This window comes from Neoarius graeffei, chromosome 25 (genome assembly GCF_027579695.1).
Source record: "Neoarius graeffei isolate fNeoGra1 chromosome 25, fNeoGra1.pri, whole genome shotgun sequence".
Classification (NCBI taxonomy): domain Eukaryota; kingdom Metazoa; phylum Chordata; class Actinopteri; order Siluriformes; family Ariidae; genus Neoarius; species Neoarius graeffei.
In genome coordinates this window covers 8,765,916-8,781,967 of record NC_083593.1, presented here as the reverse complement: position 1 = coordinate 8,781,967, position 16,052 = coordinate 8,765,916, and the positions used below count along the sequence as shown (strand labels likewise).

Below are 16,052 nucleotides of genomic sequence, written 5' to 3'. Positions count from 1 at the left end.
TTTCATATCTTGCTAAAACAGCATGAGGAAGAAAAAAAAAGCACCAAAGCATTTTTTTTCCAAATAAAAAAAAAAAGCATCTCGGGGGAATAAAATCCCTGATCTTTACTTGTCTGAGGCTGAAATTGTTACTTTGCATTGTGATCAATAGTATAGCAGTATACTTTGGATCTCATCTCATCTCATTATCTCTAGCCGCTTTATCCTGTTCTACAGGGTCGCAGGCAAGCTGGAGCCTATCCCAGCTGACTACGGGCGAAAGGCGGGGTACACCCTGGACAAGTCACCAGGTCATCACAGGGCTGACACATAGACACAGACAACCATTCACACTCACACCTACGGTCAATTTAGAGTCACCAGTTAACCTAACCTGCATGTCTTTGGACTGTGGGGGAAACCGGAGCACCCGGAGGAAACCCACGCGGACACGGGGAGAACATGCAAACTCCGCACAGAAAGGCCCTTGCTGGCCACGGGGCTCGAACCTGGACCTTCTTGCTGTGAGGCGACAGCGCTAACCACTACACCACCGTGCCGCCATACTTTGGATCGTCTTTGTAAAATCTATTCCATCTAATGAAAAACCGTCCATCACGATACATATTGCATCGACGGACACTAAAAATTATCCTGTATTAGTATAGGTAATCCTATGGGGCTGAGTAAAATTAAGGATTAATTTCACAAGTGATTTCAAAGTTTTGAAAATTTGTGACGAGGGCAATTTCAAAACTTTGAAATCACGAGTGAAATTGATCCTTAATTTTACGAGGAACCATACAATTACTTGTTTACAATATATAGGGCCAAATTCATACTTCGGAAGCCGTTCAAGTTCACAACATTTGTCATTCACGTTTTCTGAACCAATCAGGGCGCGAGACTATCTTGCACGTTTGAATCAGTTTCTAAAGCGGCTTTCATCATGACACGACACGAGGATTTTGAAAGTGGTTTACAAAATTTTATTGGAACTTCTTTACAAAAGCCATTTTGTTGACACAATTTGCTAATTTTTGTAACCGTAACCAAGCAACGAGCTAGCCAAGAGCATTTCAGAAATACGGCCCCGTGTTAAGGAAAAAAGCCCTCCTTGATTGACCAATCAGAATTGAGTAATTTGGCCCTATGTATTATAATTATATTTATTGGACCTGCTACGTACGCTTTCATTGCTCAACACAAAACGTTCCAAATTTTGAGCAAAAATGTGAAAGTTATCAATTATAGATCTTAAGATATTCAAATAGACTCTCAGTGCTCACCTAAAAACGCCGACCCCTTGCGTCAACTCAATTGGGAATGGTACATTACTCAGAAACAAACAAAAATAACAACAAAAAAGTGTTTGAAAGAAAAGTTCAGATTTACATTGGTTCTTTTTTTGTTTCTACTGTCGAAAACATACAACGAAGTTGTTTTATGAAATAAAACTAGACGAATGCATTTCCTGAAGAAAATGCAAGTGTGATTGCACCACCGCAGCACAAAGAACATGATGACTGTGACTTATGATAGGTGGATGGATGTGTGTTGGACAAGTTGGTTAAAACTATGAAATGAAGTTGTATAGCAGGAGAGCTTGGCTTCTGATGGGCATTGTACTGTATTACCATGGGGCCAAAAATGCATTGCTGCCAATGGGAGGAAGAAGCATGCATGTGTTGGGTGAGATTGTCCAGAGGTGTCATTTTAAATTTGGTGGCTCTCTGATGAAGCAAGCAGCAAGACTTTGATTCCAAAACGTCTTGTGTTCCTACGGGGCAAAAAAAAAAAAAAATTTTCAGAAAAACAAGAGAATGAGTGCGTCTTTGCAAAAGCAGTATACAAGCACGTTATTCGGGCACAGGACAGCTACATTTAAGTTGGGTTGGGGTCAATATCTTGAAAAAACTGCAGAAGAATAAGCAGCAGCATCTCATCTCATCTCATCTCTGCTTGTTGTCTCGTCTGGGGCATTGGCCATCAGCAAGAGCTTTCCAGGCATTGCGATCCTGGGCCATTCATTCCAGCTGCCCCTGAGGTACGCCCCATCTTCTTGATGTCCACCTCCAGGTCTTGATGCCAGGTATTTTTTGACCAGCCTCTAGGAGAATAAGCATGGCAAAGAAGTGGTAATGATAATGGGCTTGCTTCACGATCCCAGTAATAAATCCTTGAGGTTTGTGCTATTGTGGAATCTGCAGTAGTAGACACTGAGGCAACATCATATCACCGTAGGAACATTCAGAAATAACCTAAAAGTCTTGTTACGATGCAAATTGTGCTATGTTTCCCAAATGGCTGACCTTGTACAAAGACATGAATCCTAGCCATTTAAGACATCGGGCTAATCTATAGCGGGCTACATGAGCAAACAGCAGGCTGGTCTTGTTATTGAGCTGCTTCTGAGCAGGTCATGGCCTCCTGTATTCAGGCTAAAATGAAGCCTGTTTAGTAGTTAATGGTTTCCGCTTTTTCCTCAGCAACATGGCTGAGTGTGAGTGAGTGAGTGTGTGTGTGTGTGTGTGTGTGTGTGTGTCCTGCTGCCTGAGGACAATGTGGAGCTTGTGGCTTCTCTCAGTGGAGACCAAATTCCCTTTCTGCATTAGCAGGACCGGTAATCCCACAGTTTTAAGAAGCACAGCTGCTGCTGAGGGGAAATGAGGCCATAAAGTAGTTCGCCATTTAAAGATGAAGAACTCTTAGTCTCTCAATTAACAAGGAAAGAGCATTCAGCCGTTTTTTTTTTTTTTTTCCCTTCCTACCATTTACCACAGTCAACATTAAGTGTGCTGAGTGGTAAAGCCAGAATGCCTATTTCACATTTTTGGGGTAATTGGCTACATGGGGAATTATAGAATGTCTGTTCTAGCTTGGAATGCCCTTTATACCCAACGTAGTGGCATAGAGGAGGCCTGTGGAAAATTTAACACGTATTGCTTAACCAAAAACAGGATTTAACTTCTACAATGTTGGCATGTTACGCTAGAGTAATGATTTGGTCTACATATTGAGTGCAATATTGAGAATTATTTTTTTCACGGTCCGGTTTCCATCAAATCCTGCGCTCTGATTGGCTGGTGAGCGGGTCTGTATCCTACGGTACGGACCCCAGTTATGGACCTCTGGCGACTCGCTCGTTCACAGCAACAACAAACATAGTAGCAAATTTGGCCAACATTTATCTTTTTTTTTATAAGATTTATTTATAAGATTATCAAAAATCTTATACATTTTTGCCAGCATTTCTCAGGAGAATAGCATTAATTTTACAGCATGGATAGCGATAACGACAGTGTTCACGGCGAAAGCGAGTTTTACTAGCCTGAGGAAGAAGAAATAAAAGAAAACATTTCAGGAGAAAGCTAAAAACCTGTAACTGTTGCTAACGCCGAGCAAAGACATGGCTGAATCCTGAATGACTCAGTTTTGTATAAATAGGGGACTACATAGGCGGCAAAATGTAGTTGTTTTCCTGCCATGGAAGTGCACTTGTATACCGAGGAGGAAGCAATTTGCATTACAGCCGTGAATGAGGATTCAAAATGGCGGCTCGGCTCAGCTCAGTTTTCCCTTTCGGGCGCTCTCGTTTTCTGTTAGAATTTGGTAAAGAAAAAAATAAATATATTATTTACCAGCTTAAGGTCGGTCCGTATGGTGAAATACCGTGACCTCGGCCTTGAATACTGACCTCAGCCCAGAGGGCCTCGCTCAGTACTTTCAAGACCTCGGTCACGGTATTTCACAATACGGACCTCCCAGCTGGTAACTAAACATATATATTTATTCTACATACAGGACACTTTTTCCATGGAACAAAAACATGTGTTCTATTCCCTTCTGGCAGGTTTCATTCATTTGGTTTGATAGCATGCAATATTGTTAGCATATCACTTATCCTACATGTATTACGTCATTCTACCCAATGGAGAATGAGCATTGAATATGGTTTACGATATTGCATGGTTGTCAAGACAACATGATGTCACACGTCAGAGACGTAAAACTTCCGTGCTAGGGAGCGACTGGGACAATTTGTAAACAAACATGGCTGCCAGATTTGTTTTGTTAAATACAGAAGATTTTGAGAGAATTTTGAAAGACGCGTTGAACACCAAAAGGAATGTGTGTGTATGTCTAATAATAATAATCATAATAATGGCATTTTTCATGGTATATCAGATATATTCCATTCAGCTAGCATGATATTGAACTCCTCTTCGACTCATTTGGTATCATGCTAGCTGAATGGAATATATCTTATATACCACTCAAGGCATAAGACAAAGCCATGAGGTGAATGGGTCGACCTTTTTCATTTTCCTCAAAAGCTTAATTTGTATTTTGGGAGTCTTGAGAATGTTTGTTTCTAGAGTTTCCATCAATACATGCTGTAACTTAAGCAAGTCAGTGTAATGTATTGGTGACACGGTCATTTTAAAATTTAGAATTAAAAGTGCACGAATGACCAAAATAACTATTTACGCTATCATAAGTAAGTAATAACACACTTGGGGGGGCATGCTGTTATAGGAAATGTATCAACAATGGAGTGGTGTGCTGCAGCCCGACCCCAAAGTCAGTTATGTTCCTATAACAACATATCGCATACCAAGACTTTTATTCCTCTTATCACAGCAATTTTTTTTTAATTTAAGAAAGAACACAAATGCTGTACATTTTATCCATTTATAGTTATGTTGAATGATGTGGATCATCTGCAAAACACGTTAGTTCTTGTTATCTGTTACATTATAACGGCTATAAACAGTCATCACTTCACCAACCTTGTCTTAAAGACTTCACCATGTCGGAAAATGTAAAGTTACGGCTTTACCTCTCTGTTACAAAGCAGTGACACTGGAGACTCCTTACAGGGGAAGAAAAATCACTGCGTCAATGATTACGTGCTTTTTTTTTTAACATTGTCCACGCATTTATAGACAAGTGCTTGTGAATGAGTTGTTACGAGAGAAACAATGACGTCTTAGAACAAGTGCATCAGTATAAACCTAGGATTTGTGTTGCAGCCAGGACTACTGTCAGATCTACTGTTCTTTAACGATTACTTGCCGAAGGTGAGGTGAATATCAGTGAATAATATCTGACACGAAGTCGAGGTTATTATTCACCGATATTCATTGAGCCTGACGCGGATAATTGTTTTAGTATAAATACACAGGTGACTATTAAAAAAAAAAACCTATTTAAAAAAATAATGCATTTCAAACTTCAAAAGCAGCATGCAAACGTAATAACGGTGCGGCGCAGACTTGTCACTTATCTACACCGACTCACATAAAATACTGTTTTGAAATCAATAAAATAAATCACAATTCCACCTTACCTTTGAATAGTTTGAGACCAAACCTCGTAGCATCTTTAGTGCTTTTAGGAGCAGCATTTTCTTTCATCATTTGTAATTCTTCCTCACTTACAGTAACGAAGCAAATTGGCCGCCATTTTGCCGAGTCGCTGGAGGGGATTATCGAGAAATAGTCTGAATTTCCTGACCAATCAGCGCGCTCGATTTCCTATAATCACCTCTCTATTTACGAGAGAACATTAATCGCATTCTGACCAACCAGATTTGAGAATTCAACATAAATTATTTAACTATATATTTTTTTCCTGTTAGTTTGTGGCAAAGGGTTGCCAAGTAAAATTTTTTTGTTAAAACTTTAAATTCATCAAATTACTGCCACCTATACAATACCAGTCAAAAAAAAGGTTTGGACACAAATTCAGTGTTTTTTCTTTATTTTTATTAATTAAAAAACACTTCACGCCTTAAGGTAAGGATTGATGTCGTTTCTCTTTACTGAGTTGAGCGCTTCTTGACGTAATATGGATTACTACAGTTGTGGAATAGGGCTATTTATTTATGAAGTATTTTTATTATTTAACGTTTGATCTCGAACACATTTAGAAGGGAAGAAACTCGTCGGCTAATTAACTTTTGATGAGGCACAGCTGTTAATTGAAAAGCGTTCCAGGTGACCACCTCATGAAGCTGGGTAAGATAACGCCAATAGTGTGCAAAGTGTCATCAAGGTAAACGCTGGATACTTTGAAGAATCTAAAATACAAAACATATTTTGTGGTGGGCAGCACGGTGGTGTAGTGGTTAGCGCTGTCGCCTCACAGCAAGAAGGTCCTGGGTTCGAGCCCCGGGGCCGGCGAGGGCCTTTCTGTGTGGAGTTTGCATGTTCTCCCCGTGTCCGCGTGGGTTTCCTCCGGGTGCTCCGGTTTCCCCCACAGTCCAAAGACATGCAGGTTAGGTTAACTGGTGACTCTAAATTGACCGTAGGTGTGAATGTGAGTGTGAATGGTTGTCTGTGTCTATGTGTCAGCCCTGTGATGACCTGGCGACTTGTCCAGGGTGTACCCCGCCTTTCGCCCGTAGTCAGCTGGGATAGGCTCCAGCTCGCCTGCGACCCTGTAGAAGGATAAAGCGGCTAGAGATAATGAGATATTTTGTGGTTTACTGTATGTTTAACACTTAAACATAATTCCATCCATGTTCCAGATGCTATCTTATAGTTTCGATGTCTTCAGTATTGGTCTACATTGTAGAAAATAGAAATATCAAAAATACAGAAAAACCTATGAATGAGTAGGGGTGCCCAAACTTTTGACTGGTACTGTATGTTCAGATACTTTAGATAAATGCCTCGATAAACCGATTACTAACAGCCAGTCGGAATTCATGCTGAGAAATCCTGTCTTTAATATTTCTCGATCTTGTTTAGTTCTGATTTCAGTGCTTGGGTTTCCATCAACTTGTGAAAATCACGGACTCGCATCCCAAAAGGAGATTTTATGAGGAGCCCTTGCTTGAATGCAGCATGAAACAATCACTGCCGTGTTTATGCATGTTCGATTTTGATTGCCTTGTTTACTACAACAGGAGCCTCTGGAATTGCAATAAATGATTCTTGGCCAGAGAAACAGAAAAAAAAAACCCTAAAGCAATTTGCATATCTAGGAGCAGGAAAGAAAAAAAAAAAGATAAGTGGGCCGCTGCATCGTGCCGTGCCATGCCTTCTAGTCCACCATAAGCGCACAATACTCTTTATTAAAAGTAATATATTCTGAGACATTTAACCTGAGAGGACTGCACATTTTTCATACACAAATGCAACACTGCAGGGGGAGAAAAAAGAAGGACCTTTATATAGTCCTATTTCCATATATATGACTTTCTCAAGAGGGGTGCTGGATAAAATCCCATGCATCTCCAGCACTCAATAGTCTGAAAAAATAATAAATAAAAAATACAGATAAGACGCTTGTATTTTTAATAATGAAATCTATAAAGTTTGAACAAACCTGCTGGTAGAAGAGGTTTCTGCATTTTTACCATTTAAAAACTATATATAGGACCGTACGGTCCTGTGCAAAAGTCTTAGGCACGTGTAAAGAAATGCCGTCGACCAAAAATGGCCTGAAAGTAATTCGTCTCATCTCATTATCTGTAGCCGCTTTATCCTGTTCTACAGGGTCGCAGGCAAGCTGGAGCCTATCCCAGCTGACTACGGGCGAAAGGCGGGGTACACCCTGGACAAGTCGCCAGGTCATCACAGGGCTGACACATAGACACAGACAACCATTCACACTCACATTCACACCTACGCTCAATTTAGAGTCACCAGTTAGTCTAACCTGCATGTCTTTGGACTGTGGGGGAAACCGGAGCACCCGGAGGAAACCCAACATTCAAACTCCGCACAGAAAGGCCCTCGCTGGCCACGGGGCTCGAACCCGGACCTTCTTGCTGTGAGGCGACAGCGCTAACCACTACACCACCGTGCCACCCGAAAGTAATTCTTTCAACATTAAAATATACAGTAATCAGTAAACCATAATAAATGAAACAAAGTCAATGTTTGGTGTGAGACAACCCTTTTGCTTTAAAAAAAAAAGTCTCAGGTACAATGAGTTCAGTTTTATAAGGAAATGAGCTGTAGGTTTTACTGAGCATCTTCCAGAACCAGCCGCACTCGCTTCTTAATTTTGCACCAAAACCCAGCAGCTTTCATTATGTTTTCTTTTTTTTAATCTGAAAAATGCTCGTTTGTGGAATATACTGCTCAGATACAAACATGTTTTTCCCCTGTAACATTTAATTTTGTGCTGGAAAAGGAACGTTTGGAACTTTTTGTACTGACTCGATAATGTAGAAGTCTCATCTCGTCTCATCTCATTATCTCTAGCCGCTTTATCCTTCTACAGGGTCGCAGGCAAGCTGGAGCCTATCCCAGCTGACTATGGGCGAGAGGCGGGGTACACCCTGGACAAGTCGCAGGTCATCACAGGGCTGACACATAGACACAGACAACCATTCACACTCACATTCACACCTACGGTCAATTTAGAGTCACCAGTTAACCTAACCTGCATGTCTTTGGACTGTGGGGGAAACCGGAGCACCCGGAGGAAACCCACGCGGACACGGGGAGAACATGCAAACTCCACACAGAAAGGCCCTCGCCGGCCCCGGGGCTCGAACCCGGACCTTCTTGCTGTGAGGCGACAGCGCTAACCACTACACCACCGTGCCGCCCAATGTAGAAGTCATGAAATAGAAATCTATCACGAAGTTTGCATGAAAAAAAATAAAATAAATAAATAAAAATAGCACGCCGGAGACTTTTGCACAGTAATGTGTAGATTACATTACATTAATAACGATATCAACACTGACACTATAATGCAATGATGAAATGTTACGTTTTAGTTCTGAGAGTTTGAAAGCCTCAGGAATGAAACTGGTAATATTTCATGTTGTCTACCTTACCTTGTGTTTGGACTGAGGAACTTCCTGTTTGCATCTTGCTCCACCTCCTTTCTGACGTCACGCGTATTATGTGGTTCTGATCACATGGTGTGTACTCAGACTTGCTTTAAATGATCCGTGTCTCTCGGCGAGTCTTTAACCGGGTTAGTCTTTAACACGTTGCAACGTTTTGAAACGCTAGACACGTAAAAGATAACCCAAGGCTCAGGTCCAGTTTCCAAATACATTCATATCAGACTCCTGCAGAAACGTTGCTCTAAGGGATAAGCACTAAATGTTCAGGGCAGTGCCAGTAATTATACCTGGTAATAAGATCTGCATGGTGTGCGTGCGACCCGAATGCCATGCAGCCCTGCCATTGTTCAGTCTCCCACTCTGTTTCTGGAACTAATGGCAGCCTCCTGGCCTGGTTTCCGTCAGCACCTCTCTCTCTCTGTCTGTCTCTCGCTCTCTCTGTTTGTTCTCGGTGCCCTTGAAGAGCTGATAAAAGAGGCGGAGGAGATGTGTGCGAGCTCAGGTCACACTGAAAGCTGATTAGCCCCTGTCCCCGGGGTGGATAAAGCCAAAGCAACGTCAATGCCCTGCCCTCAGAGGGTATCACTGCTCTGCTGCTTCTCTGCCAAAAGGCCCCAACTGCCACTCGAATAACAGACCTGGAAGCCAAACTGTGCAACTACAATCCCTTCCCTCCTCCATCACTGCTTTTTATGACAAACACTTGAAAGCAACATCGTAATTTTGTTTACACGTTATAAATGACTCGTCTCATTACGTGCACTCATTATGTTCTGTTTATGCCAAGACGAGCGTTACGCCTGCCTTGACTTTACAGCTAGTGAAAATGTATGATTTATGTCTCTAGAGGGAGTGACATTAGTGCCATCATTCAGCTTTAAAAAAAAAAAACCAAGCAGATTTTAAAAACATCCCTAAATTAGATTTTATTTGACAATCTTAATTGTGGAGGGGGTTCCAGACAGTCATACATACAGTAGTAAATAGTCAGTGAAGCATAACATACGGAAAGGGCTAATCTGCCAACAATATAATTGCACTTTTTAAAACATCTAGCCCGCTGTGTGCCATTTTACCCCGACGCCGCTTCAAGCTCGTCCATTCTGATGGATGAAAGAAAACAAAATCAAGTGGCAAATGTTTCGTTTTTGTTTTTTTCCCCCCCCTCCCTTATTTATTTTTTATCAGAAATTCAGATACCCTGGTAGCATCTTCGAACATAGTACAGAAAATCAAATATGTCAATAAATAATGAATAAAATATGTTGAACACTGATGCTGAAATCCAGTCGAAACTCTTAAGACTTGGTCACAGTAACGGGTGTGGCTTCACATCTGGTCGCTGATGGAGCCAGTTCAGTAGTGTATACTTCCCAGTCTGTTTCTCAGATTCATAACTGCCATTTAAAAAAGGAAAGATGGAAAAAAACACTGGACTGGCTACAGTAGACAAAGATCAACTAGATCAACTTGCCAGAAACAGGTGAAATTTTTGGATAAAACCATTATAACAACAAAAAATAATAATAATCATTGGTCACATACAGAGGTGAAACAATTAGAATAAAGAATCTTATAAATATACCTGTCTACTGATAGACACAAACGTAATACAGAAAAAAATTCAAGTTTTCTTTTTAAACGAAATGTTCTCAGAACCAACCCATGCCAGAGTCATTTTAATATTTTTTTTTTTAATAACAGTGCAATTGGAAAAATCATAACTATTATGATTTAGTACTAGCAGGGCTATACAAATTTCTGCCAACAAGAGTTCACTAAACATACATCATCAGTTTAGTTAGAGTTTTGGAGTAAACAGACCTGAAGTGTCAATGTCCTGCAATCGTGGGCAGTTTGCTTCCTGGTGAGAATTTGGCAGCTAATCTGAAACGGTTCCATTCAGATCAGAAGTAATGCTATGATGCCACAAAATCCCTGTTGCTGCAAAATTGTGGAATACGAGTACTTCTTGAAGTACATGAAGTCAGTCCAGCTAATGTGATTCAAGCCGCAACTCTGATCTTTCGCGGGGAGTGAGAATTACCGATACCCTTTTAAGCTTTGCAGAAACCCACTGAGCCCTTTACCAAAGACGCACATCCACAAAAGGCATGGCTGATAGAAAATTTATGCCTCATCTCCTAGTCCCAACAGTCCACTTTTAAACCTTCTCGAATCACTTATCTGATGCCCCCTATCTGAACACAGGCAGCTGGATGTGTGTGGGCTGAACGGCTTCGTACCCACGGCCCAGCATGCGCTCCTTGATGCAGGGTGGGTGGATCTCACTGATCAGGCACTCCAGAGACTGTAGGCTGCTACTGAGCAGGGAGGCCTGACACAGGCTCCGGCCGGGCAGCCCACAACACAGGCCTAGACCTGGGTACTGCTGCGGCACACAGTGGGCTTGGCGCTGAGGCCGGCCATGGCTGTGGCTGAGCCCCACCGAGCCCGGGGGCAGCTCCTGCGGGTTGTAACAGTCGCTGTCAGGCGTAGCAAGCGTGCTGTTCCAAGCAGGTGCGAAGAATTGGCCAGCAGAAAAGTCACCATGTGTGGCAGCACAATTCAAAGGTGACGAGCCTACCCGGTCCAGCGTGACACCTGTTACGCAGGTGCCTGTGCTGAGGGCATGAGCCCTGTATGGGATCTGAGTGGTACCTGGGGGCAAGCATACATCTGGAGATCTACTAATGGTAGCTCTGCTGCTGCTGTTGGCACTGTACCTGTGTAATGGACCCTGTTGATAGTGCTGCTTCTGCTGCTGCTGTTGATGTCTCTGCTGCTTGGACTGCCATATCGCATATTCCATAGTGTCCATGTAGCCTGTAGTCTTGGCCATGTCCATGCTGAAGCTGGAATCCAAGCAGGCTGTGGCTGCTTGATGAGATGGGCTGGAATGATCTTCCACAGATGCCTGAAGCCCTTGAGCGTGGGATGTCCTAGCCATTTGTCTCACTATGCCAAGAGATGCATGGTCTGAGTGGGAAGCCAGAGCCAATCTTTGTCCACTGGAGAGGGATGTAGCAGAAGCTGGTACCATGACATTGGGTGGCACTGAGACATTGTGCACCTCAGGAGGTTTGCAAAGCTCCAAGCTGTACGGCCTCTGCCTGTGCCTGTGAGCCAAACTGTTGCTGCTGGGTGGTGCATAAGGTGCCACCGCCATCTGGATCGGCGACAGTTTAGTCCTCTTGCCATCAGAGCTCTTTACTATGCCTTTGGTCACAGTGGGGGTTTTGACAATGGCCAGCAAGCCCTGGTAGCCACTGGAATAGGGCTGGGAATAAGGGCTGAAGCGTTGGCCTGTTGTGTCCAAGCCATTGACAGTCCGGCCAATTTGTTTGTGCTGTGGGACCCTGATATTGGATGGGAAGATCTTGATGGACAGCGGACTATCTGCCGTCTTCTGTGCGTAGGCGTCCAGCTCAGCAGCAGAGGGGTACCGTGGAGACTGCATTGAGCTCAGATCACCTGCAAGCAGATACAGTATTAGTTACATAAGACAGGGTATGTAAAATACAAATAGTAAACCGCACTGAACCACATCACTTTCAAAGCAAAAGCTCCACAAACTGGAAGCAAATTTCTACAAGTATGCTCTAGAGGTCATTTGATAAATATACAGTGAAAATTAGGCTGAATATACGCTCCTGATCATCCTAGTTGATGATCCTCAAACTTGCACAAGGAATATGAACAAAAACAAATATCCCCAATTTAGGGTTTCGCTGTCTGACAAAGCAGATTGTTCTGCGCTCTTCAGCATAAACACAAAAAAGTGATAAATACTGGATGAGTAAAAATGATCAAGGAGCAGACATGCGACAAGAAAAATCGTCCAATAAAAATGGAGATACTGGAGTGTCTGCTCGATCCCATTTTTTACCCCCAGTCACTTCCTCTGCCTCATTTCCTCTTGTGGATGTTCATCCTTAGACATCTGCATCTTTCTAAAAACTCATTTTGTGGAGGGAGACACCCCGGGCAATGTTTGATCAGTGCATTATGAAATTAATTTGGTCTTTCTTCAGGACAAAATTGGATTACCCTGGGAAATCAAGAAAGAGATGACGAGAAGGAGGGGGGAGCTAATTTTGTTTCAGTGGCTTGAGTAGAATTCATTTCATGGCATTTGGCTATGCAACCCACTTAAATGTAAGCACAAGTCAGCACTGGAGATCAGAAGGAGAAAGAAAAAAAAAAAAGTGCTCGAGTCAGTCACTGACTTGTTGGATACCTTCAGAATGAAAGTGGCAGCAGATAGAAGACGATTATGGTCAGTCAAGAACGAAGGCAAGTTCTTTTGTTAAATGCATTGGCAATCGCTGTAAATAACAAGTCCCACAGTATAGATTCCATCTGGTAATGATGCTCTGCAACTTCCACAGATGAACAAACATGCATTACATGGTTACATGGCCGTTTTTACAGCACTGAGCCTAACCTGAAGTCTAATAATGGAAAATCTCCGGGCGGGGGGACGGACATACGTTCGATGGTGTACGGGAAAGCTGAAGGGACAAACCAAGATTGGATTTAAAGACCATTACTCAGGCAATTTCATGGCTGTTTAAACTGCTGCAACTAAGGGAAGACAAAGTGCTCCACTTCTAAGCTATGGATCTGCTGCCAAAAATTATGGCCATTCTTAAGAATGACACTTTTATGGAATTTCTGACATGAAAAGAAAAGTGCTAAAATTAAACTCGATTACTGAATAGTCAGCAAATGCCACTGCAGTCTGCTTGGAGGAGACAGGTGGAAGGGTCGGGGGTGAAAATCCCTCCTAAATAAGGCAATTCAGCTTTGATTTCGATGAAAGATGCCATTACAAGCCATCGCTCGAGAATGTGATGGCGATCTCGCTTGTTGTTCCTGTTCAGGATTGATTTGGGACTTCATTTCATTTTCAAGCCCGCAACGAGCCTCCGACTGTGAAAATGATTCAATCTACAAGATCCATCTCATAAAGGAAATAAATTGGGTGTTTAAAATGGAGGAAGGAGGAGAAGAGGAGCGCGCTACCAATGCGTCTTGCTGCAAAACACACTGCCTGCAGTCACACAGTGCTCACAGGAGGTCATTCATCACGATGAAGCCCCAGACATAGACGTGCAGGTGGGCAGGAATTTACATCATTGTTAAGAATCTGTGAAAAGACCACAGATCTTGACAGCAGATCCTTACGAGAGCGCTGCGTTGATCTGGCCTGGTTTGGGGAAACACCTGAAACTTAAATGTTGTTGTAAGACCGCCTCGTAATTTAAAGAATCAGACGTCTGTCGAAACCGACTTAAGAATTGACGTAGGCAGCGCCATTCCCCTCCTTTTTTAGACACGTCTTTTTAGATCATTTTGCATCCCCAGAAGCCTGGCAACGTAATGTAATGGAAATATTGGTGGATTCAGTATGCATAATGAATTGCGGTGTAGTTTAGGAAGTGGCTAAGTTGTTGCCAAAGCTGCGGGTTGTTAGCCACAGAGCGTGACAGAGGGAAACGATTAGCATTCTGACCCTAAGCACTTAATCACATACAGCAGACCAACTGCTAACCTCTTTGACTGCAACACTGTCAAGGTCCACTCCAAGACTATGGATGAATTTAGTAGCCCATCTGCTCGAAACCACTCAAGCAGACACGCTGCTAAATCCAAACCGTTATTTGCCGAGTCTGCCTTACCCAGGGGCTTCTCAGAGTGCTTACCAATTTACACTCCAAGTCTTTTAAGTGGCTTTCCTCCCTCTCTAGCGTCAGGATTGCCTGAGGTGGGACACATGGGATTCAAACGCGAGTGCTCTTACGCATGCAAGGCCATTACCTGGAGCTCCCAGCGCTACAGCTGAAAGAACGGGAATCAAACACGCTGCTTCACTGCGCAGCTCAGAGAGGCAAGGTCAACTCTTCGATCAAACAAAGCTCTCAAAAGTGACTTCTATTACATTAGGTCAGCCCTGAAGGGAAGAGGGGAGGAGAGTGCAACTCTGAAATCTCAATTAACACTCGGCTAATTAACTTCACACGCCATTTGATACAGAACAAACTCTTTAAAGTAGGACAATGACAAGACCAGTACCCAGGAAGGAGAGCGTGGTATGTTGGAAAGGTTTGGAGAACGGAAACAAAACGTACGAAGGTAGCGTTCATTAGCTTCAAAACCGTACAGGACAAAAGCAAGCACAAATGCTGACGTGCGTGCTGGAAAAAATGTTAAGTGTATGAACACACAAAGCTTTCGGCCCCGGTAAGCTTCCCGATCCTTTTTCCCATGGTTGTACTTAAAGCAGTCCCCTCAGATCACAGAGGAGACCTCATTGTTTTGTAGCTGTTTGAGTTAATCACTGATTAACTGGGAAAACAGCTGAGGCTAAAAAAAGAGCAGCACTCTGTCCCTGCACTTCCACCAGGCTCTGTTACTAAAACACTGGCCTAACGATCAAAAGACAGGGCAACAAATGGTAGTTTTGCTTTAGGATAAAACTGATGCTGGAAAGGATTTGTTAAAGCTATCAGTCTGAGCTACTGAGATTTAAAAAAAACAAAAAACCCACCATTTGCAAAAAACTATGGGAATGTGGTCATGTAGTTCACTCTATCATCTCATATCTTCATCCTGGACATCTATGTTACCGAAATACCAGAAATTAAATCGGTTTTATCCACAGTTGTTTGGGCAAATGGGCAAGCGTAAGGATCTGAGCGACTTTGACAAGCGCCAAATTGTGATTGCGAGATGACTGGGTCTGAGCATCTCCTAAATGGCACATCTTGTGGGGTGTTCCCGGTATGCAGTGGTTAGTACCAAACAAAAGCGTACCAAGGAAGGACAACCGGTAAACCGGTGACTGTCATGGGTGTCGAAGGCTAGCCCATATGGCCATTGGTGGCACAGTGGTGTAGTGGTTAGCACTGTTGCCTCACAGCAAGAAGGTTCCGGGTTCGAACCTCACGGCCGACAGGGGCCTTTCTGTGTGGAGTTTGCATGTTCTCCCCGTGTCCGCGTGGGTTTCCTCCGGGTGCTCCGGTTTCCCCCACAGTTTAAAGACATGCAGATTCGGTACAATGGGGCCACTGTAATTGGCGCAAGCTGTTGTGGTTTCCCATGCCATGATGTATGTACATACATACATAATTTATATATATATATCTTCCTATGGCAAAAGCTAAATAAATAAATAATGATCCAATCCCACAGAAGAGCTACTGTAGCACAAACTGCTGAAAAAGTTAATGCTGACAAACAGATGTCA

At 42.8% G+C, this 16,052-nt stretch overlaps 1 protein-coding gene and 1 long non-coding RNA gene across 2 annotated transcripts in view; both read right to left on the bottom strand.

Annotated features, from left to right (window-relative positions):
• Positions 1-798: 798 nt before the first annotated feature.
• On the bottom strand, positions 799-8,827 carry LOC132873276 (uncharacterized). Its single transcript, XR_009651546.1, has 3 exons — positions 8,786-8,827; positions 1,862-2,089; positions 799-1,759 (listed from the first exon to the last, which is right to left on the bottom strand). It is a non-coding gene; the product is annotated as an uncharacterized LOC132873276 (long non-coding RNA).
• An 873-nt stretch (positions 8,828-9,700) lies between these two features.
• Positions 9,701-16,052, bottom strand: part of LOC132873659 (protein FAM222A) — a 35,638-nt gene continuing 29,286 nt past the window's right edge. The window contains exon 3 of the mRNA XM_060909414.1: positions 9,701-12,274. Within this exon, the coding sequence (XP_060765397.1) occupies positions 10,998-12,274 (1,277 nt within the window). The 3' untranslated portion in view covers positions 9,701-10,997. The remainder of the gene's footprint in view (positions 12,275-16,052) is intronic.